At 34.9% G+C, this 23461-nt stretch overlaps 1 protein-coding gene across 5 annotated transcripts in view; it reads right to left on the bottom strand.

The window, feature by feature from the left end:
- CTNNA3 (catenin alpha 3) overlaps positions 1-23461 on the bottom strand; it is a 1751355-nt gene that overhangs the window by 606667 nt on the left and 1121227 nt on the right. For all 5 annotated transcript variants that reach the window (XM_032842041.1, XM_032842013.1, XM_032842050.1 and 2 more), the window contains exon 10: positions 22102-22194. In XM_032842041.1, the coding sequence (XP_032697932.1) occupies positions 22102-22194 (93 nt within the window). The remainder of the gene's footprint in view (positions 1-22101; positions 22195-23461) is intronic.

Raw genomic sequence — 23461 nt, 5'->3', positions numbered from 1 at the left:
CCCCCCCCCCCCCCCCCCCCCCCCACGATTTGGGATCTCTTCTGATTTGGCTAAAGCATATTTTCCTGGGGTTGTTGCCACCCTTTTAGTATTTTACTTGTTCCTTCATATACTCTTATCTGGACAAAATGACAAGGCAGAAAAATTCACCACAAAAAAAAAGAACAAGAGGCAGTACCAAAGGCTAGGGACCTAATCAATACAGACATTGGTAATATGTCAGATCTAGAATTCAGAATGACGATTCTCAAGGTTCTAGCTGGGCTCGAAAAAGGCATGGAAGATATTAGAGAAACCCTCTCAGGAGATATAAAAGCCCTTTCTGGAGAAATAAAAGAACTAAAATCTAATCAAGTTGAAATAAAAAAAGCTATTAATGAGGTGCAATAAAAAATGGAGGCGCTCACTGCTAGGACAAATGAGGCAGAAGAAAGAATTAGCGATATAGAAGATGAAATGACAGAGAATAAAGAAGCTGAGCAAAAGAGGGACAAACAGCTACTGGACCACGAGGGCAGAATTCGAGAGATAAGTGACACCATAAGACGAAACAACATTAGAATAATTGGGATTCCAGAAGAAGAAGAAAGAGAGGGGAGCAGAAGGTATATTGGAGAGAATTATTGGAGAGAATTTCCCCAATATGGCAAAGGAAACAAGCATCAAAATCCAGGAGAGTCAGAGAACCCCCCTCAAAATCAATAAGAATAGGTCCACACCCAGTCACCTAATAGTAAAATTTACAAGTCTTAGTGACAAAGAGAAAATCCTGAAAGCAGCCCGGGAGAAGAAGTCTGTAACATACAATGGTAAAAATATTAGATTGGCAGCAGACTTATCCATAGAGACCTGGCAGGCCAGAAAGAGCTGGCATGATATATTCAGAGTACTAAACGAGAAAAACATGCAACCAAGAATACTATATCCATCTAGGCTATCATTGAAAATAGAAGGAGAGATTAAAAGCTTCCAGGACAAACAAAAACTGAAAGAATTTGCAAACACCAAGCCAGCTCTACAGGAAATATTGAAAGGGAGAAGAGAGAGCCTAAAAGTAGTAGATCAGAAAGGAACAGAAACAATATATAATAACAGTCACCTTACAGGCAATACAATGGCAATAAATTCATATCTCTCAATAGTTACCCTGAATGTTAATGGGCTAAATGCCCCAATCAAAAGACACAGTATCAGAATGGATAAAAAAACAAAACCCATCTATATGTTGCCTACAAGAAACTCATTTTAAACCCGAAGACACCTCCAGATTTAAAGTGAGGGGGTGGAAAAGAATTTCCCATGCTAATGGACATCAGAAGAAGCAGGAGTGGCAATCCTTATATCAGATCAATTAGATTTTAAGCCAAAGACTATAATAAGAGATGAAGAAGGACACTATATCATACTTAAAGGATCTGTCCAACAAGAAGATCTAAGAATTGTAAATATCTATGCCCCTAACGTGGGAGCAGCCAACTATATAAACCAATTAATAACAAAATCAAAGAAACACATTGACAATAATACAATAATAGTAGGGGACTCTAACACTCCCCTCACTGAAATGGACAGATCATCCAAGCAAAAGATCAACAAGGAAATAAAGGCCTTAAATGACACACTGGACCAGATGGATATCACAGATATATTCAGAACATTTCATCCCAAAGCAACAGAATACACATTCTTCTCTAGTGCACATGGAACATTCTCCAGAATAGATCACATCCTTGGTCCTAAATCAGGTCTCAGCCACTATCAAAAGATTGGGATAATTCCCTGCATATTTTCAGACCACAATGCTCTGAAGGTAGAACTCAATCACAAGAGGAAAGTTGGAAAGAACCCAAATACATGGAGACTAAACAGCATCCTTCTAAAGAATGAATGGGTCAACCAGGAAATTAAAGAAGAATTGAAAAAATTCATGGAAACAAATGATCATGAAAATACAACGGTTCAAAATCTGTGGGACACAACAAAGGCAGTCCTGAGAGGAAAATATATAGTGGTACAAGCCTTTCTCAAGAAAAAAGAAAGGTCTCAAGTACACAGCCTAACCCTACACCTAAAGGAGCTGGAGAAAGAAAAAGAAAGAAACCCTAAACCCAGCAGGAGAAGAGAAATCATAAAGATCAGAGCAGAAATCAATGAAATAGAAACCAAAAAAACAATAGAACAAATCAACGAAACTAGGAGCTGGTTCTTTGAAAGAATTAATAAGATTGATAAACCCCTGGCCAGACTTATCAAAAAGAAAAGAAAAAGGACCCAAATAAATAAAATCAAGAATGAAAGAGAAGAGATCACAACTAACACCAAAGAAATACAGACAATTATAAGAACATATTATGAGCAACTCTATGCCAACAAATTTGACAATCTAGTAGAAATGGATGCATTCCCAGAGACATATAAACTACCACAACTGAACCAGGAAGAAATGGAAAGCCTGAACAGACCCATAACCAGTAAGGAGATTGAAACAGTCATCAGAAATCTCCAAACAAACAAAAGCCCAGGGCCAGACGGCTTCCCAGGGGAATTCTACCAAACATTTAAAGAAGAACTAATTCCTATTCTCCTGAGACTGTTCCAAAAAATAGAAATGGAAGGAAAACTTCCAAACTCATTTTATGAGGCCAGCATCACCTTGATCCCCAAACCAGACAAGGATCCCATCAAAAAAGAGAACTACAGACCAATATCCTTGATGAACACAGATGCAAAAATTCTCACCAAAATTCTAGCCAATAGGATTCAACAGTACATTAAAAGGATTATTCACCACGACCAAGTGGGATTTATTCCAGGGCTGCAAGGTTGGTTCAACATTCGCAAATGAATCAATGTGATAAAACACATTAATAAAAGAAAGAACAAGAGCCATATGATACTCTCCATAGATGCTGAAAAAGCATTTGACAAAGTACAGCATCCCTTCCTGATCAAAACTCTTCAAAGAGTAGGGATAGAGGGCACATACCTCAATATTATCAAAGCCATCTATGAAAAACCCATCGCAAATATCATTCTCAATGGAGAAAAACTGAAAGCTTTTCCGCTAAGGTCAGGAACACGGCAGGGATGTCCGTTATCACCACTGCTATTCAACATAGTACTAGAAGTCCTAGCCTCAGCAATCAGACAACAAAAAGAAATTAAAGGCATCCAAATTGGCAAAGAAGTCAAACTATCACTCTTCGCAGATGATATGATACTATATGTGGAAAACCCAAAAGACTCCACTCCAAAACTGCTAGAACTTGCATAGGAATTCAGTAAAGTGTCAGGATATAAAATCAATGCACAGAAATCAGTCGCATTATTCTACACCAACAACAAGACAGAAGAAAGAGAAATTAAGGAGTCAATCCCATTTACAATTGCACCCAAAACTATAAGATACCTAGGAATAAACCTAACCAAAGAGACTAAGTATCTATACACAGAAACCTATAAAGTGCTCATGAAAGAAATTGAGGAAGACACAAAGAAATGGAAAAATGTTCCATGCTCCTGGATTGGAAGAATAAATATTGTGAAAATGTCTATGCTACCTAAAGCAATCTACACATTTAATGCAATTCCTATCAAAGTACCATCCATGTTTTTCAAAGAAATGGAACAAACAATCCTAAAATTTATATGGAACCAGAAAAGACCACGAATAGCCAAAGGAATATTGAAAAAGAAAGCCAATGTTGGTGGCATCACAATTCCGGACTTCAAGCTCTATTACAAAGCTGTCGTCATCAAGACAGCATGGTACTGGCACAAAAACAGACACATAGATCAATGGAACAGAATAGAGAGCCCAGAAATAGACCCTCAACTCTCTGGTCAACTAATCTTTGACAAAGCAGGAAAGAATGTCCAATGGAAAAAAGATAGCCTCTTCAATAAATGGTGTTGGGAAAATTGGATAGCCACATGCAGAAAAATGAAATTGGATCATTTCCTTACACCACACACGAAAATAGACTCAAAATGGATGAAGGACCTCAATGTGAGAAAGGAATCCATCAAAATCCTTGAGGAGAACACAGGCAGCAACCTCTTCAACCTCAACCGCAGCAACATCTTCCTAGGAACATCGCCAAAGGCAAGGGAAGCAAGGGCAAAATGAACTATTGGGATTTTATCAAGATCAAAAGCTTTTGCACAGCAAAGGAAACAGTTCACAAAATCAAAAGACAACTGACAGAATGGGAGAAGATATTTGCAAACGACATATCAGATAAAGGGCTAGTGTCCAGAATCTATAAAGAACTTATCAAACTCAACACCCAAAGAACAAATAATCCAATCAAGAAATGGGCAGAAGACATGAACAGACATTTCTGCAAAGAAGACATCCAGATGGCCAACAGACACATGAAAAAGTGCTCCATATCACTCGGCATCAGGGAAATACAAATCAAAACCACAATGAGATACCACCTCATACCAGTCAGAATGGCTAAAATTAACAGGTCCGGAAATGACAGATGCTGGCGAGGATGCGGAGAAAGGGGAACCCTCCTACACTGTTGGTGGGAATGCAAGCTGGTGCAACCACTCTGGAAAACAGCATGGAGGTTCCTCAAAATGTTGAAAATAGAACTACCCTATGACCTAGCAATTGCACTGCTGGGTATTTACCCTAAAGATACAAACGTAGTGATCCAAAGGGGAACGTGCACCCGAATGTTTATAGCAGCAATGTCTACAATAGCCAAACTATGGAAAGAACCTAGATGTCCATCAACAGACAAATGGATAAAGAAGATGTGGTGTATATACACAATGGAATACTATGCCGCCATCAAAAGAAATGAAATCTTTCCATTTGCGACGACGTGGATGGAACTAGAGGGTATCATGCTTAGCGAAATAAGTCAATCGGAGAAAGACAACTATCATATGAACTCCCTGATATGAGGGAGAGGAGATGCAACATGGGGGGTTAAGGGGGTAGGAGAAGAGTTAATGAAGCAAGATGGGATTGGGAGGGAGATAAACCATAAGTGACTCTTAATCTCACAAAACAAACTGAGGGTTGCTGGGGGGAGGGGGGTTGGGAGAGGGGGTGGGGTTATGGACACTGGGTAGGGTATGTGCTATGGTGAGTGCTGTGAAGTGTGTAAACCTGGCGATTCACAGACCTGTACCCCTGGGGAAAAAAATATATGTTTATAAAAAATAAAATTTAAAAAAAAAAAAAGAAGCAGTCTAGCACATGTAAGAGTTACATAAGTAACCATAAATAAGTAACCATAAGTTAACATAAGTTAAAATATAAAAATATTAAAAAATAAGTTAAAATATAAAACAAGATATAAAAATATCTCATTTACGTATTTGTTTTTACATTGATTATCTCCAGCTCTCATATAGAATGAAAGCTCCAAAAGGACAGGCACTTTGAGTATTATGTTCACTACAGTATCCTCAATGACTATTAAAGAAGCTGGTACTCAAGAAACATTTGTGGACTGAATGAATCTTCTGTTTGGTAGTGTAACTCTCCCTAAAAACCAGTACCCAGGGACCTACATACAATGAAGTTAAAACCCCTGCCTCCCGATGAGATCTTTCTGGTAACTATTATTTACGAAAACTCTTATTTAGAAAGCCTACAAACAACTACAACATGTGATCTCACCTCAGTCATACTTTTGTTCATAATGGCTTTCAAGTATTTGTCTCTGCATTTCATGATTTATTAAAAAAAATCTTACAAAAATGAAAATCATAATAATTATGTTTTGGCATTTGACAGTGTACTGAGCACAGAGAAATAAGGGTTTCAATAAGAAGATGGCTGTCATCTCTTTATTAACTTATCAGCAAAGCTTGGCTAATAGGCACTTTCCTCCCAGGTCATAGATGTATTTGCTTAAGAGCACAACCATGAATTCTTCCTGGAATGCTGACAGGCAGTTTTGTACTCACAAGCTGTGATAAGTCCCTTAGATTTTTGACTCATTTCCCCTGGGAGGCCTTGCATTACAATCTGCTTTTCAAATTGAGGGCCCCCGATTCTCAGATTGGTATCAAAGCTCTCTAAAGACCAAAGCCTCTTTTCTTAAAATGGTTCACCTCACTATTATATTATCCATAAAATATCTCTTTCTACACAATACTGCTTGCAAGGAGCACCTGAGTGGCTCAGTTGGTTAAGAGTCTGACCCTTGTTTTCAGTTTAGGTCAGATCTCAGGGTGGTGAGATTAAACCCCTGTTAGGGTTCACACTCAGCAGGGTATCTGCTTGAGGTTCTCTCTGGCTCCCTCTATCCCACCTCCCTCTATCCCACCAAAAAATAAATAAATCTTAAAAAAATATGTATTGCTTGGCAAATGAAATGATACTTTTGGCAGACAATGAGAGTTGTTGAGCAGGGAGAGAAAAAGAATTCTAAATAAAAATAAAATATTCTACTAGAAACTGGCTACAGGTGGTTTTCATTTCCTTCTTTTTTTTTTTCCTTTCCCTAGTGGGAAGGGGTAACCTCACAGTATTTTAAAATTAAGTGTGAAGGCCTTAAAGCAACCATTTTCCAATTTGTCACAGTTTCTTCCAGATTTATGCCTATTAAAGTAACTTCTCTGGCTTCCTCTTTCCATCTGCATAATTTAAATATCTTCACCATTACCACCAAAAATATTCAACAGCATTTATAGGTGAGGGAAAATAGGTCTACAATTTTGCCTATGTCACCTAGGAATGGAGCTAAAGTCTTTGGAAAATATTATTCAATCACTCATTTGCCAGAGTAAAAAAAAATAATTTGAAATGACCCTACATAACAGGCATACATATAAAGTCAATGTGGATACAGAAATAAGTAATGATAACAAAATGGAAAAAAAAAAAAAGCAAATTTTACAAACACCAAGACTAAGATAATTATCAATATTAAATCTTAAATTTACTCCAAATTCAACTGTAGTAGATAACTAAAGATAAGTACATGAAATTATGTAAGTTTATTATCTGGTAAAAGAAATGTTCTGAAGAGTATGTTTTGTCTTGTTTTATGACAATAAATTCCTTAATAAATAAGTATATTGCTATGGATCCTATGCAAGATATTTTTAATATATGAGTATTTTTTAAGAAAATAAGGATATGTGGATTCTATACATCATTAAGGGCTGTTACATTAAATTAGTATCAAAATATTATTTGATAGAGTTACTTAATACTCTCTCTTCTCTCTTTTCTTTCTGACTTCCTTTTTATCATTTTGTTGCTTTCACACCTAATAATACTTCCACCACAGTGTCTTTCTTTATGGAATTTTTTGAACATGAGGATTCATCCTTCCTCTTGAGAACTTAAGAAAAAAAGTTGTCAGAATTCATCATATAATGGAGCAATGTTGCATGTATAGATTGGAACAGATTAGAATAATGAAATTGGTCTACCATGTAAAAGATTAGGTAGCAATTTCTTTTTTTTTTTTTAATTTATTTGACAGAGATCACAAGTAGGCAGAGAGGCAGGCAGAGAGAGAGAGAGAGATAGGAGGAAGCAGGCTCCCCGCTGAGCAGAGAACCCGATGTGGGGGCTCGATCCCAGAACCCTGAGATCATGACCTGAGCTGAAGGCAGAGGCTTTAACCCACTGAGCCACCCAGGTGCCCCTAGGTACCAATTTCTATCTTTTGTTTTCTTCCTCCATTTTTGAAAAGACAAGACTAAGAATTCTTATGGCTGTTAGAAGATGTAAAGGAATCCTACATACTAAAATAATCTTTGTTGCTTTTGTATTTATAGGATTATGAATGTTTTGAAGCTGTTTCATTTCTTTGCTTTCTTGTAATACTTTCAAAAATTTTGACTCAGAGATTCTAGTCTCCATGTTGTTTTTCTTAATCGGTTCTTGCTTACTTATTAGTGTGTAGATGCCTTTTCCTAAATAAACACATTTGGCATGGGAAAAAAAAAAGAAAATATGTAGCTTTAAAGAATTCAATATTTTTTAGACAAATTGTTCTTTCTAGCATCATTTACATATGGGTTTCAAGGAACACAAGATTGCTATAATATCTTAAATATATGGTTTTGTACCCATCTACTTATCCATAGAAAGAATCCTTTTATTTTTAAGCAAAAATTTGACTATTAAACATTTGAAAATATTATAAAAATATTATACTAAGAAGAAATAATTAACATATAGATCCACCATTTTTTGTTCATCCTGTGAAGTAGACAATAACATCAACTGAGTGATTCTAGAGGGCAAGAATTATATTCCAATGTTTTCTCCTAGTTTTCTGTATGATTTATAAAACCCACTCAACCTCTCTGGGATCAAAACCTTGCTAAATGTTTTGTTTAAAACAAATGCAAATTCTGTTTTAATAACAAAGTGATACATAAATATCAAATAATACTGCTATTTTTTTTTTGTGAAGGAGCCAAGGCCCAGAATTCTGAAATAGTTAAGTCCCAGGGACACGAGGGTCAAAATGCATTAGAGACTGAATGCCAAAAAGAAAGGCTCCTGGGAAATTTTCCTTATCACCTTTTTTATAGCAAGGAGAAATAGAAAAACAAAAAAATAAAAGCCTATGTCCTTCAGAGGATTATACAAATATGAATAAATAAAGCTGTGACTATTGAAATAATTCCTCCAAAATCAAGAAAAATATTAGTATCCAAATCCTAAAGAATTTATTTTTTGGTTTCTTTTTTTTTTTTTTTTTAATTTTATTTTTTTATTTTTTGGTTTCTTAACCTTGGGCAACTCATTTAACATCTCTGAATTTCTTCTTATATATAAGAATAGTCTAGGGACACCTGGGTGGCTCAGTTGGTTAAGCAGCTGCCTTCGGCTCGGGTCATTATTCCAGCATCTTGGGATGGAGTCCCACATCGGGCTCCTTGCTTGGCAGGGAAGCCTGCTTCTCCCTCTGCCTCTGCCTGCCATTCCGCCTGCCTGTGCTCACTCTTTCGCTCTCTCGCTCTCTCTCACAAATAAATAAATAAAATCTTAAAAAAAAAAAAATAGTCTAGGTGCACCTGGGTGGCTCACTTGGTTAAACATCTGACTCTTGACCTCAGCTCAGGTCTTTATCTCAGGGTTGTGAGTTCAAACCTGGAGGAAAGAAAAGAAAAGGAAAGAAAACAAAAGAAAAGAAAAAAGAAAAGAAAGGAAAAGAGAAGAAAAGAAAAGAAAAGAAAAGAAAAGAAAAGGAAAGAAAAAAGAAAAGAAAAGAAAAGAAAGAAAAGGAAAGAAAAAAGAAAAGAAAAGAAAGAAAAGGAAAGAAAAGAAAAGAAAAAAGAAAAGGAGAGGAAAGGAAAAAGAAAAAAGAAAGAGAGAAGAAGGAAGGAAGGAAGGAAGGGAATTCTGATAATTCTTGTGTCACAGACTGTTGCAAGAATTAAATATAACCCCAGTAAAGCACAAGCCATATCACAGATGCAGGAGAGATAGCCATTTCTTCCTCAACAGACTTTGTTACCAAGTACACACATGTACCCTGCACAGAAGGTGTGACATGCAGATGTTCAGAAGTAGATTCAGAACTTGAATGCTGCTTTCAAAGAACAGGGATGGGGGGAGGAGTATGTTATTTTGTGAGGTATTTAAGTTATGTTTTCTTACACTAGGCAAACAGTATAATTTTGTTGTGCCATGAGTACAATGATGTTATTTCCAAAAGAGTAGGGCAAACTAGAGATTAGGTTTATTTTTAAAACTGTAAACTATGCAATGTCATATTGATATGTTGCTACTTACCAGAAGCAATATTTGACTCTCATAAATTCTCCAGCCTAGCTCATTCTATCTCATGGAGCAATGATCTTACAGCTTCTGGATCTCAACATAGTCCTGTTTCACTCCCCTGGATCTGATTTCTTCAGCACACTGCCTATTATACTGAACACATGTGATAATGGTATGTCTGCTGAAGTTGTTTCTAATTCTCCTTATCCCATTCTCCTCAGGTAACCCAAAATGACACAATATTTTATTTTATTGAACAGTCAGCAAAGGCAGCTCCAGAACAAAAAACTATAAAATTAAAAAACAATACTTGTTGGTTTACATATATATATATTTCACACTTATTCTTAAATCTCTTCCAATGCTCTTTTAAAATTGATTTCCCCAGGTCATTGTCCTACCAAGTCTATATTCCAAGAGACTGGGCGTCAACTGCCAGTCCCAAGTTTCTAGTTCAGCATGGATATGGAAATGGAACATTTTCCCCTTGAAGAGAATGCAGAAAACGCTTCTGAAACTAAATTGGAATATAGGGGTGTGCAGAAATGTCATTCACAACACATACAATGAGAGCTCACAGCTTTTAGTTATAGAACTATAATTTGGAGTCTCAGTCATAGCATGAGAATGGGATAAATGATGCTTAGATTTATATAAGGTGCTTTAGTCAGTGAGGTTGTTATGACAGGTTATAGAAGTTTTCAGGATATCTGGTTATAGGCAATTCTCATTTAATCCTCAAGGCAAGTTCTTGAGAGGAACAGGCATAGATATTCTCTATTTAGTTAAATATCTTAGCACTGATAGATATTTCATTTTAGACTCGCATTTAAAATGACATTTAAAAGCAGTGTGACCACCCAGTATTTTCAGCACTAATATTACCTATTGAATTGCATAGTGATATCCAAAGTTCTAAATTTATATTTATAAATCTATGTATTTAAGATATGTGTGTTAATCACCAGCAAATTCAGAACATTTAATCACTTATCAAAAATCTGTGATAGCTCTTGTTAATATTTAGTTCCTTGAGCTTGACCTAACTGAATAAAAAACATTCTTTAGACAAAACTGTTAAATTGCTTAAACTTAATGCACAGCATAGATTCTGGAGATGAAAAGAATTATTGAAAAATAACTGGTAGTAAGGTATTGGTAGATTCTGTGATAAAAATCTGTGAAGTGGGAGTTGCTAGTGTTTTTCTTTTCTACAATTAAACTTACTTTTTAGTTCACTGGAGAAATAAAATCTTTCCTTTTCCATGATGCCCCCATAACCTCTTTTGTTAAGATCACAATGATTTCCTAATTTCTAACTCCACCTGAAACTTGCCAGTATTAATCCCACTGGACCTCTCAGGAGCACGGTATTGCTGTCCACCATGTTGATATTTTCTGCTTGAAAGGCTTCCATCAAGCCACACATTTCCTGCCTTTGCTCCTACTTTGATTATTTTTCTTTCTCAGTTTCATCCTCTTCTCTCCTAGATGTATTTTCTTAAGGTTCTACTTTTGACCCTTTAATTTTCTCTTGCTCTTTAGCAATCTTGCTTTACATGAAACTGTTCCAACTCTCATCTCTATATGCATGGCCATTATATTTGGCTAATATATCTCAACTTCTTGAATGTGTTTGCTATAATCTTAACTTTATGTTGAGACTAACTTAAATATATTTATTTTTTAAGATTTTATTTATTTATTCATGAGAGACAGAGAGAGAAAAAGAGAGAGAGAGAGGCAGAGGCATGGGGGGAAGCAGGCTCCCTGCTGAGCAAGGAGCCCAATGTGGGACTCGATCCTAGGACCCTAGGATCATGACCTGAGCCAAAGGCAGACACTTAACCATCTGAGCCACCCAGGCACCTGAGACTAACTTAAATATATTTAAAGCATTACCTAAATATTTTGGTAGTGCTTTAAATATATTAATTCTGTCCTAAAGTGACTCCTCTTTCATTGTATTTCCAATTTCTCCTAAAAACAAAAAACAAAAACAACAAACAAACAAAAACAACCATGATCTTCCCAGGTGTCATGCTAAATAAGCCCTCAAATTTATCCTCTTTTGCCTTCATCATTACCATAATCTCATGTTGTTTTCGATTCCTGGTCAATTTATATAGTCTATTCACAACTTGTCCTATCTTGCAAATTTTTATTCTTGTGCCCTTTATTCAAATTCTGACTTTTTTACATAGTACTCTATAATTTCTTCACTGGTCCTGCCTATCGCATTTTCCATTCAGTTGACACAGTTTCCAGATTATTTCCCAGGAAGCACAGCTGTGATAATGTCACTCTTCTACTCAAAACCTATAATGACTTGCTATCCTCTACTAAATTCCAAATCTAAATTCCTTTACTTGGCAGTAAGGGCTAAGGCCTATATTTCAATTGTGTATAGAACATCTTCCTTTTCCACAGCCCATGGCCTCCCACTTGTTCTCACATGGGGCAGTATCCCCTAGGAGGAACTTGGAAATGCATGGAGGCATTTTCTGTTATCACAGAGACTGAGCTGGGAGGTGGTGGTTATGTATTTAGTGCCCTAGATTCTGAATTTTCTGGCAGGCAGATCCCCACCGTTGTGTCTCACACAACAAAGAATTATTCCACCCAAAATGTCAAGAGCTTTCCTGTTAAGAAACAATGTAGCTTGCACAGATTTAGTTACTCATTTTTAAAATTTTTGTTATATGCTTTTCCATCTCCTTTACCTAGAATGCCCTTTTAATATTTTCCCAAATGTCCAAATCTTCCTTATCCTTTACATCCTATAGAATACGTCACCTTTAAGAGACCCCTCCCTGAATCCCCTAACTGACATGAGTCTTTAACTCCCACAGCATTTCAAAACATTCCTCTCTAATATCATTTCACTTTTTACCTGGGTGATACATTTTCCCTTCTCTTTGAAAACAATGTAAACAAAGCTCCATCTTTGTTTTCCTCCATGACTAGAACATTGTCTGGGCTGGCACAGGTAATTTATGCTCATATGCTTACTATCACAGCACATACCATAAGTGTAAATGAGGACTCCAGCATAGTCTCTGTGATTTAATTCAGAAATTCTTGCTTCAACCTGCATACTAAATTACACTTAGCCCTGTCTACTTATTTCAAGTCATTATCTAATGTGTGACTGACCTCACCTCCCCACTTGAATTTAATGTCTATGACTTCTTTTCCACAACTCTGTCCCTTCTTCTAGAGCACAACACACCAGATTTTCTTAGATATAGCCCCTTCTCAATGAACTCAGAATTTATTCCTCAGGCTTGCTCCACTGGGTATCCCATGAATCCCTGATTCCCACCCCTGGCTCACCGTAGATTCATGGGTTTTCCAAGTAGGTGGTCAGCAAGTATTTGTTGAATGAAGGTATTCTCGGAGTGAGTGGAAGGGAGTGGCTGATTGCATAATTGGGACAGGAGGCAAAACAATGATAGTACAATAACATAGAGCTTAATTTACAGCTTGGAAAGCAACTATGTTCATAGCTGCATTCAATCACAGTCTCCCCAAATAAATATTATGGCATCACCAGGAAGAGACTGATCCTAGGCTTCCAATCTGAAATCACCCTAGAGAGTTTGAGAATCAACTATTCAATCATAATCAGCTTCAAAAAAAAAAAATGATCACTTAATTTCAGCCTTTTTATAGTCTTATATGACTCCTGGTTTCCAAAATCTTAAGAGTTTTCATTGTTGTTGTTGTTTTGTTTTGTTTTGTTTTCTTTGCCATTCTCTTAAGAAAAAAGAAATAAATTAGGAATAATTGTAAAAAGCCTGTCAAAACACTCATAGGCACACTCTGGGATTCTTAAAGAATATGATTATTTCAAATTGACTCTTTGAATCTTATATTGTTTAGTTGCAAACAAAACATCCATCATCATCATCATCTATAGAAAATGAAAGAAAACATATCTGCTTCCCCAGAGCATGATTCTGAGAAAATTAAGTGCTTTCAATTCATGGATATGACAGCTTCTTGATCACAAAAACAAACAGAATCCCATACAAATTATGATATGTTTTTCATTTGAAAGAGATAGCCTGATACCCTTACTGAAATGTGTACTGAATACAGTAACACATCTTCGTAACTTAATCAGAACAAGCTGCTATGATAACAAAACAATCCTGTCTATGCAAGGGGAGATAATGCCAGTCACTTCACATGATTTGTAGTTCAAAGAGTTAGTGTCATATGGGTAACTTTTATGACTTTGGTTTGAAACTGGGAGTTTCTATACCTCCCAGAGAACAGAAATGGATGAGGAATAGTGCTGGCTTTCATCATCCACCCCCCAGTGTCTACAACACAAAGTAAGTTCATGTGGATAGAAAAATTCACTTCATAAATATGTACTGAGTACCTGCTATGTGTCAGGCATTATTGTTAGGCTACATCAGTGGACCCAAAATTCCTACCTTCATGGAGGTTATATTTTTCCATGTTTAAATATGAATACAGGTGATGTCCACTGCATACCCTTCCCAAGGTACTTTGCTCTTTTTATACTCCACAAACTTCTATGTCTGGGGCAAACTTGACTTTTGTCTCTACTTTTTAACACACTCAATACACAACCCTTTTAGAAAGGAATTATTGATTTACAATAGGTAACTTGTAAAAACATATCCCCAGCACATCACTGAAAATAAACTAGATGTCTTTACAAGCTGTTTTAGCTCTGTCAAGTCATCATATAGCATAGCATTCAATGATAGAGATAAACAGAAGATATAACAAAGCTATATTAGATATTGATTCAAACATGACAGTCATTAGAAAACGTAACTTGATTTTGGAAAATCTAAGCACTCGTGAGAGTCTGCCTAATTGAGTATAAGTGTATTCACCGCTGGGAAAATATCCTAGATTTTCACCATGGTTGTTTTTTGTTGTTGTTGTTGTTTTTAATTAAAGAATCTTACTGACAAAACAAACAAAAACACAAAAAAGCACTTATGACTTCTAATACCTCTACCACCCCAATAATAAAATTCTAACATCTTTGACAAGACACAGCCTATTTGGCTTTTAGTTAAATACTTCTTGTGGCTAGGCAATAATTCACTACACCTAAAACAACTAATTCTTTTTCTGCTTAGCCTTTAAATCACAGTGCCTGAACCAAATATGGTATTCTCAATATAGACAGACCCAAACCAAGTACACTGGAAATTTTTCCCTATTTCACAAGATATCATAATCACTTTAAAGCTCTAAGATGGCCTCCATGTCATGCCACTGACATATAGTTACCTAAATTAGTACTTTTAATTTTCTGGATTTTTCATCCTACAAATATTTTTGAAAAAAGTTAAGTAGAGGGGAAAGGGAAGTAACTGATACAGGATTGGGAAATTTTTATTTTGACAAGTAAAGAAATAACCATATGAAAAGTTATTATCTACTTTCATTATTATTTCATAAATCAAATGTTTTTGATGAATATCAAACAAGAAGAAAGTACATCAGTTTCTAATAAAAAGTTGAATAAGTTTTACTTTGTAAAAAAAGCTGATTATTATGGACCTAATTTCAATATATTCCATGAAAATCCTCTCATGGATCAGTATTTTAATTAATTGAACTAGATAGCAAAAGCCCCTTTCAATTCCTGATGGCCCAGATGCTTTTGGTAAGCAATGTTTTCCCTATCTACTCATAATAAATTTTATTTAATCTAAGGTCCTGACTTTCTATTTACCATTTATGGGCTTTGAAACATCAATCCAAATTATCAGCATATTTTAGAACCTTGAATTCTATCTTTCTCATTTTTATGACCTATGCAAATATAAAATGTTTACTTTTAAAATATCCTCTCAAGTCCCTTTTTAAAGCAGAATAAGCGTTAAGTCCTATAGATAGTTTTATCTTTCCACCAGGCTGAGTTCAAACAGCTATGCTATTTCAGAAATGCTACCATTCAGATCACATTCCTCTTCTTTATATAAAGGATCCATCAGAGGATCTCAGGATTGGGCATTAAGAGGCTTACAGGCAAAGTTCTCACCCAAGGTTTGGACTCCCTTTATCATAGCTTGGTCATATAATCATTCTCCTTGTGTTTGAATGTCTGTGGCACTGAGAAACTCCAAATTCCTTCTCAACAAAGTCCAATTCCTTTCAGGATAGCTCTGTTAGAGAGCACCTCTCATTCTCTATTGAGATGAAACTTGTATCCCTATAGTTCCTACTCATAGACTGTAGTTCTGCCCCTCAGGAATCTTCAGAATAAGTCTTTTGCATCATAGCCCTTTAAAGATTTGGTGACAGTGATAATGTTTCTTAAAGTCTCACCTTTTCCTTCCTAGAAATTCCCTGTTGTTTTTATGAATTTTTCATATGACATAGTTTCAAGTCATGTCACTGTTTCTAATATCCTATGCTAAATATGCTCCAAGTGACAATTCTTTTTTAAATGTGACACATGTAAGTGGGCAGAGCACTATAGCTGTAGTCCTTGAGGCCCAGTAAGACCTGGATGATGCAACTCACTGAAACCTCAGTGCGTTCAATAGCTTTTAACAAACAGGAATTTAAAGTGGCCCTACCAGCTCCTCCTAACCCCTGTGTGTTCTCAGCCTGACTTACTCCAGAATCAATCTAGCAATATTTTTAATTGGTTGGGTTTTACTTAGAAATTAAAAAAATACCTATTTCTGGTTAAATTGAGAGTTCTAAAAGAAATAAAATGGATGATAAAACTATCCTCCTTGTTCTTTGTTTCTAGTCTCACTTTCCTGTAAGTAACTACTATTAAAATTTTCATGAGAACATTTTTGAAAAATTTCCTATGACTACACAAACATATGGCTCAACCTATCTCCTTTTTTCACATAAATGCAATATTATACATACTTATTTGAAATTTGCCTTTTTTTCTTATCTTGGGTAACTTCCATAACAAAACATATATTGAGCCGACTTACTACTTGACACAGTTCTTAACATTCTCTGCTAACAGGCATGTAGGTTGGTCCCAGCTCTTGTCATTATAAGTCAAGCTGCATGAAAACATTACTCTTAGATTTCTGTGCATGTGTACATATATAGCTATCCCATAAATTGCTGGAAGTCAAATCCTAGAACCTAAATGTATGTGCATGCTTTATTTCGGTAGGTATTGCAAAAGTAGAGCTTACACAGATGGGCACTCATATATACATATACACATATGCACACACACGCACACACACACAATTGGGTTGCACCCCAGACCCACTAATTCTGAATTTTAGGATGCACTATATTAAAATATGTACAATTTAAAGAATAATTTTGAAATACAGAGAAGATTTAGGATACGTTTTAGAATTTATTCTTTGATGAAAAGATGTTAAAATCATACTAGGTTTTTTTCTGACAACTATAGCGCACTGTTGATTCACATTAAGATTACTATCAGCTAAAATCTCTTAGCTTTTGGGAGGGTAAATTTTTGCTAAGCCATAACTCTTCCATTCTCTATTTTGCAATTTGTTCTGAAGTACCCGATATACATGGTTTAGTGTTCATACCTATTGCATTTCATCTGGATACTGAGATTTAGTCCATATTCTAAAATATCCAAATTCTTTCTGACTAGACTCAGCCAATATGTCATTTATTCTCTTATTTTTAACTGAAAATTTTAAGAACATTATTTTTATAGTCTTATCCAAATCATTAGGAGAGCACTGCAATGAGCTAAACCAAGAGCAAATCACTGCAACCCACCAGCACACAGAGCTCACCCATGGCTAATGATTATACATTAATCAGCCATTTTAGGATTTTTTTTTCATGAGTTACAACTCAAACTAATTATACTCTATTTTTTTTTCCATATTGTCAAAAAGAAAAGACACCATGCTAGGAAAAGTATCATAAAAGATGTTGTCAAAAACCTTGCTCTCCTTTATAAACATAGAATGATTTATCATTCCAGAAACATCATTCATTTATATGTTGCATATATATGTTGCATTTCTGCTAGGTACAGGGGCTACAGGTAGTGAAAATAGAGACTAAATCATTGCCTTCATGAACTTTATGTTTGAGTGAGGAAAATGTATAATGAAAATAACAAAATAATATAAAATATAATTTCAGGTTGTGATAGATACTCTAAAATAAATAAATGTGGTGACATAATAGGGTATAAGCTAGAGGAGTGACTTAAGGAGACTGAGCTCTGTGAAGATGATATCTGAGCTGAGTCCTTACAAAATGAACATAACAGGATCTGGTCATATGGGGAAAAAAGCACTGAGAAATTATCATGTGCAAACTCCCTCAGATGGGAAGGAACGTACTGTATTCTAGAAACAGAAAGGCCAATATGCGGAGACCTAATGAGTGAAAAGGGAAATAATTCAGGGTAGGGCTAGAAGTCAGGCAGTTGGAAGTTTATATAAATCTGAACAAGATGTAAAAAATGTTTGAATTTCCCTGTAAAATCTAGGAAAAACAATTGCTATTATAAACATCTTTAAAATTTACTTTGGCTTTTAGATAGAAGTAGGTTAAAGAGATACAAGTATAAGCATGGAAACCATATAAAACCTTCCTGTGGTCCAAGATAGAGATGATGGGGGTATAGGCTGAGATGTTGACAGATAAGATGGATTAAAGTATATAGATTTGAGATAAATATTTTTGGTGAAATTGTCCAAATGTCAAGACTATATTATATCTGAGTGTGGTCTTTAGCGGAGAGATATGGCCTGGAGAGAAAATTTTGGAAGCCACCAGCATGTAGTCATGGAATTTACTGTAATAATTGATAAAAGTCTAAAGACCCCCTGAAGGATATTTTTTAAAAAGATTTATTATGGAGATACAAAAAACATTTAAAATAACATTTACTAATAAAACATTTATTAATGGAAAGATTCAATATCTTGAAGACTGATTACTTTTAAAATAATCTAAAATTCAAGATATTTTAATAATTTCAATAAAAATTCTAATGTACTTTCATAGAACTTGAAAAGTTGATCCTGAAAGTTATATGAACAAGCAGAAAGTAAGAAGAGCAATAAAGAAACAAATAAACAAACAAAAAACCACCACCAATAACAACAACAACAAAGGTGAGCCAGTTTGCCTAGAGATATCAGATTTAGTATAAAAGCATAATTACGGCATTGCAATACCAATGCAGGTATAAAGAAATATACCAGTGGAATAGAATAGAGAGCCCAGAAAATAGAGCCACCCTACCACCCAACAAATGCATCACTGGGTATTCACACTAAAGATACAAATTTAGGAATCCAAAGGGGCACCTGCACCCCAATGTTTATAGCAGCAATATCCACAATAGCCAAATTATGGAAAAACCCCAGATGTCCATTATTGATGAATGGATAAAGAAGATGTGATTATATATTTATATATATATATATATATATATATATATATATATATATGCATATATATATGATGAAATATGCAGCCATCAAAAAATGAAATCTTGTCATTTGCAACAATGTAGATGGAACTAGAGGTTATTAGGCTAAGTAAAATAAGTCAATCAGAGAAAGACAATTATTATATGATCTCACTGATATGTGGAATTTGAGAAACAAGGCAGAGGTTCATAGGGGAAGAGAAGAAAAAAAAAAGAAACAAGACAAAACCAGAGAGGGAGACAAACCATAAAAGACTCTTAATCTCAGGAAACAAACTGAGGGTTGTTGAAATGGAGGGGGGGGTGACAGAGATGGATTGCCTGAGTGATGGACATCAGGGAATGTGTATGTTGTGATGAGCACTGTGTGTTGTGTAAGGCTGATGAATGAATGTACCCCTGAAACAAATAATACATTATATCTTAATAATAAATAAATAAATAAGAAGAATAGAGAATCCCAAAGCTTGTATACTTTGAAAAGTATTTCAATTTACCTACCAATCTATATTTACAAATGGAATACTAGTAAATAAATTATGCATTTGATATATGTATATCATATATGTTTAATGCATTATATAAAACATGTAGATGTATGCACATATTACAAATATGTATAATACATATATTGCATACAAATGTACATAAAACAATAGAAATGTTTTAAAATTGTGTGCATGTCTGTGAAACAATGATAGTATTTTACATTAATTGGGAAAGGATCAACTATTTAATACATGATGGTGGCCCAATTGTTAGCACTATTAAAAAAATCCCTACCTCAGTTAGACATAAAAATAAATTTTAGATGAAATAAAGATCTAAATGTTAATGATACTTCAGTTTTGTTTTGTTTTGTTTTTAAAGAAAACATAAAAACTATGTAAAATTTTTGTTGGAGAATTTCTTTACAATGCACAAACCAACAAACCCTTATACAGGGTAGATGTTCAATAAATATCAAAAGAATTAAAAGATGGATCATTAAAGGTCCTAAAATCTTCAATGATCAAAATATTATTTTAAAAGTAAAAATAAAAGCTACAGTCAACAGAATGTATTTTTAACAAACCCAAGCAATGTAGTTAAAAAAAAAAAAAAGACAATTAAAAGTAGCAAAGGATTCAGGCAATTCACAGAATTAGAAAACTAAATGGTTAACAAACGTTTGAAGAATGTTCCCATTAGTAATCAGAAAATTATAGATTAAACCCAGTGAAATACATTTAATACTCTTGTAATTCAAAAAAACATTTTAAAAGGTGTCAGCCTCCAATGCAATCCATAGTATAGAGAAATGTGAACTCTCCTAGACTTCTGAGGGGAGTATAAATGATTCAGCTGCTTTACAGACCCCACTGCAGTGTTCTGGTTCCTAGAGAGATCTCAGAAAACTGACATCATTTGCAAGATCTCAGTTGCAGGTCCTCTGGACTCTACTTCTCTAGTCAGTTTTTACTTGTTAACCAATGTTAAATCCAAAGAACGAGTCTATCTTACTGTTTCTTCAATACTCTTAGAGATGAAATTATCAGTAAGGTAAATCAATAATTTAACACATATACCACTTTTAGAAAGATGAGAATCTTAGCAGATATCCAGAGATTTGAAGTCTCTAATCATTGTTATATTTCACATCCTTACAATATTTGTGATTTTATAGGGAGAAATTATCCATATTATCTCTTGATTATTCTAAGACAAGGTGTTTAATATTGCCCTTAGGTTATACCAATTCATGGCTCAAGACACTATCCTAGAAATAATTCCCTAAAAATATGTAGCTTTTCAGATAACAAACAAACAAAAACTTCTGAATTGCAGACAAGAAAACATTTCCTGGCTTTTTTCAAACTCATGTCTACTTTGAATAAAAGAGGGGAGAAGAAGTCATTCCTTTCGTATTCTGAAATTTCAAAATCAATAATGGCTAAAAATAAATTATTAGACAAACTCCTACTTTGATTTCACACTGCACTTTTCTCTCACAAAATTCTGATATGGTCCCTTAGGGAAAGTTATAAGAACCAGGTGCAAAACCATAGTGAGGTGCCACCTCAGAGCAGTCAGAATGGCTAAAATTAACAAGTCAGGAAACAACAGGTGTTGGTGTGGATGAAGAGAAAGGGGACCCTCCCACACTGTTTGTGGGAATGCAAGCTGGTACAGCCACTCTGGAAAACAGCATGGATGTTCCTCAAAAAGTTGAAAATAGAGCTACCCTACAACCCAACAATTGCACTACTGGGTATTTGCACCAAAGATACAAATGTAGTGACCCAAAGGGGTACTTGCACCCCAATGTTTATAGCAGCAATGTTCACAATAGCCAAACTATGGAAAGATGCTAGATGTCCATCAACAGATGAATGGATAAAGAAGAGGTGGTATACATATACAATGGAATACTATGCAGCCATAAAAATGAAATCTTGCCATTTGCAACAACATGGATGGAACTAGAGGCTATCATATTAAACCAAATAGCTCAATCAGAGAAAGACAATTATCATATGTTCTCACTGAAGAGAGGGAAAAATAAAACAAGATGAAACCAGAGAGGGAAACAAACCATGGGACTCTTAATCTCAGGAAACAAACTGAGGGTTGCTGGAGGGAAGAGGGATAGGGTTGCTGGGTGATAGACAATGGGGAGGGTATGTGCTATGGTGAGTGCTGTGAATTGTATAAGACTGATGATTCACAGACCTGTACCCTTGAAACAAAAAACAAACAAACAAAAAACCTCAAAACAGAACAAAAAGAATCAGGTGCTAAGTAAAGAACTTGGTGCTTAGTAAAGAATAAACCATGACCTTAGGACAAGTCATCTTCTGTGTTTAAAATAAATACCTTAGTGTAGTTTCATATGTATAAAGGTCCAAAGTATTATATATAATTTTTTATAGTTAGTTTGATGAAAGAGACAGCAACTTAGTTATCATACCTGTGGACACAAGGTTTCCAGGTGATTGGCTGCAATTCTGACAATTTTAATTCCATCTTCATTTGTTGACATGGAACAAGCAAGATTTGCAACCTTCAATACAATCCAAAATAAAAGAAATTATTTCAGATTATTAAAGAAATGCAGAAACATTGGTTATCCTAAATAAGTTAGAGCATGTACATACTCATTGAAAAATCTTAGTGATAAACAACAGCATTCTCATAAATGTCACTGCTATCTGTTTTATGGAAGTAGTCAGAGAATTTATTGAAACAATTAGTAACAAAGGGCTCCAGAAAATTGTTTAAAATAAAAAGGAAGACTGATGAGTGAATCAGTCAACTCTATCCAGTCTCTTGGTATCAACATCCAACCTGTAATAAGATGCTAACTATTATGGTTTCTTATAGGACTGAAAAAAAAAAAAAGTTTATCTTTGGATTAAATGCTAATAGGCTCTTGGAATCTCATACAATTATGATTTTTTAAGTTTGTAATTGTTTTATTATTATTTTTTTTCATTCCTCAGCAGTCTATCATGCATACTTAAGTTGCACTAAGCATGACTTTATCTTTACTCACGTTTTGTTCAGCAACAAATATATTACAAAGCTGGACCTATACAAGATAATTAAATACTTCCTATTCTCGCTTTTCTACTACAACTTCATGGGAACTGTTTGACATTCTGGCAGTCAATTTGATTCAAGCATTAGTAACACCTAAATTCCTTTGTACATTACTCCTTTTGAAACTTGCACTATTTTCCAATGAAATGGATGCTCTTTTAAATAATCACTTAATGTCCATTACCTAAGCCCAATATTTGCATATACTTTCTTTATACCATGAAAGAGCCATGAGAAAGAGCATGGGATTCCTTCCCTTTCCTTTGATCCTCACTCTTATTCAACATTGTTCTTGTTAACGGGTGAGTGAGTGTGTCCAGCTGTAATGTTTCCTTGTTCATTGTCTTCATCACTGCAAGGAAACAGCTTTTCTATCATCTTTCTAATCTTCCTAATGTCTCTGTTGGTTATTACATACTTCAACACATTGCAGGTTTTACCACTCAAATCCAGAATGCATTCAGTTGCAGAAAACCACACGTTAGCTGCAGACAATAGATGCATACAACAAATATCCTTGGGTCACAATTGTAGAGTACCAGAAAATGTAACTTAAGTGGATTTATAGTCTGCTTTTTTATAGCATTACTTTTAATATGTGAACAGTGAAACAATTCCTTGATTTGCATTTACATATAATGAAATAAAAGCCATACATTATTTAACTGTGGAAGGGCACTGTTCACTTTATTAATGTATATGAAAATGGCTTACTTGAAAAGGGCTTT

The sequence above is a fragment of the Lontra canadensis genome, unplaced genomic scaffold (assembly GCF_010015895.1).
Source record: "Lontra canadensis isolate GAN:19392208 unplaced genomic scaffold, GSC_riverotter_1.0 scaffold3, whole genome shotgun sequence".
In the NCBI taxonomy this organism is placed as follows: domain Eukaryota; kingdom Metazoa; phylum Chordata; class Mammalia; order Carnivora; family Mustelidae; genus Lontra; species Lontra canadensis.
This window is presented reverse-complemented; position numbering and strand designations above follow the sequence as displayed.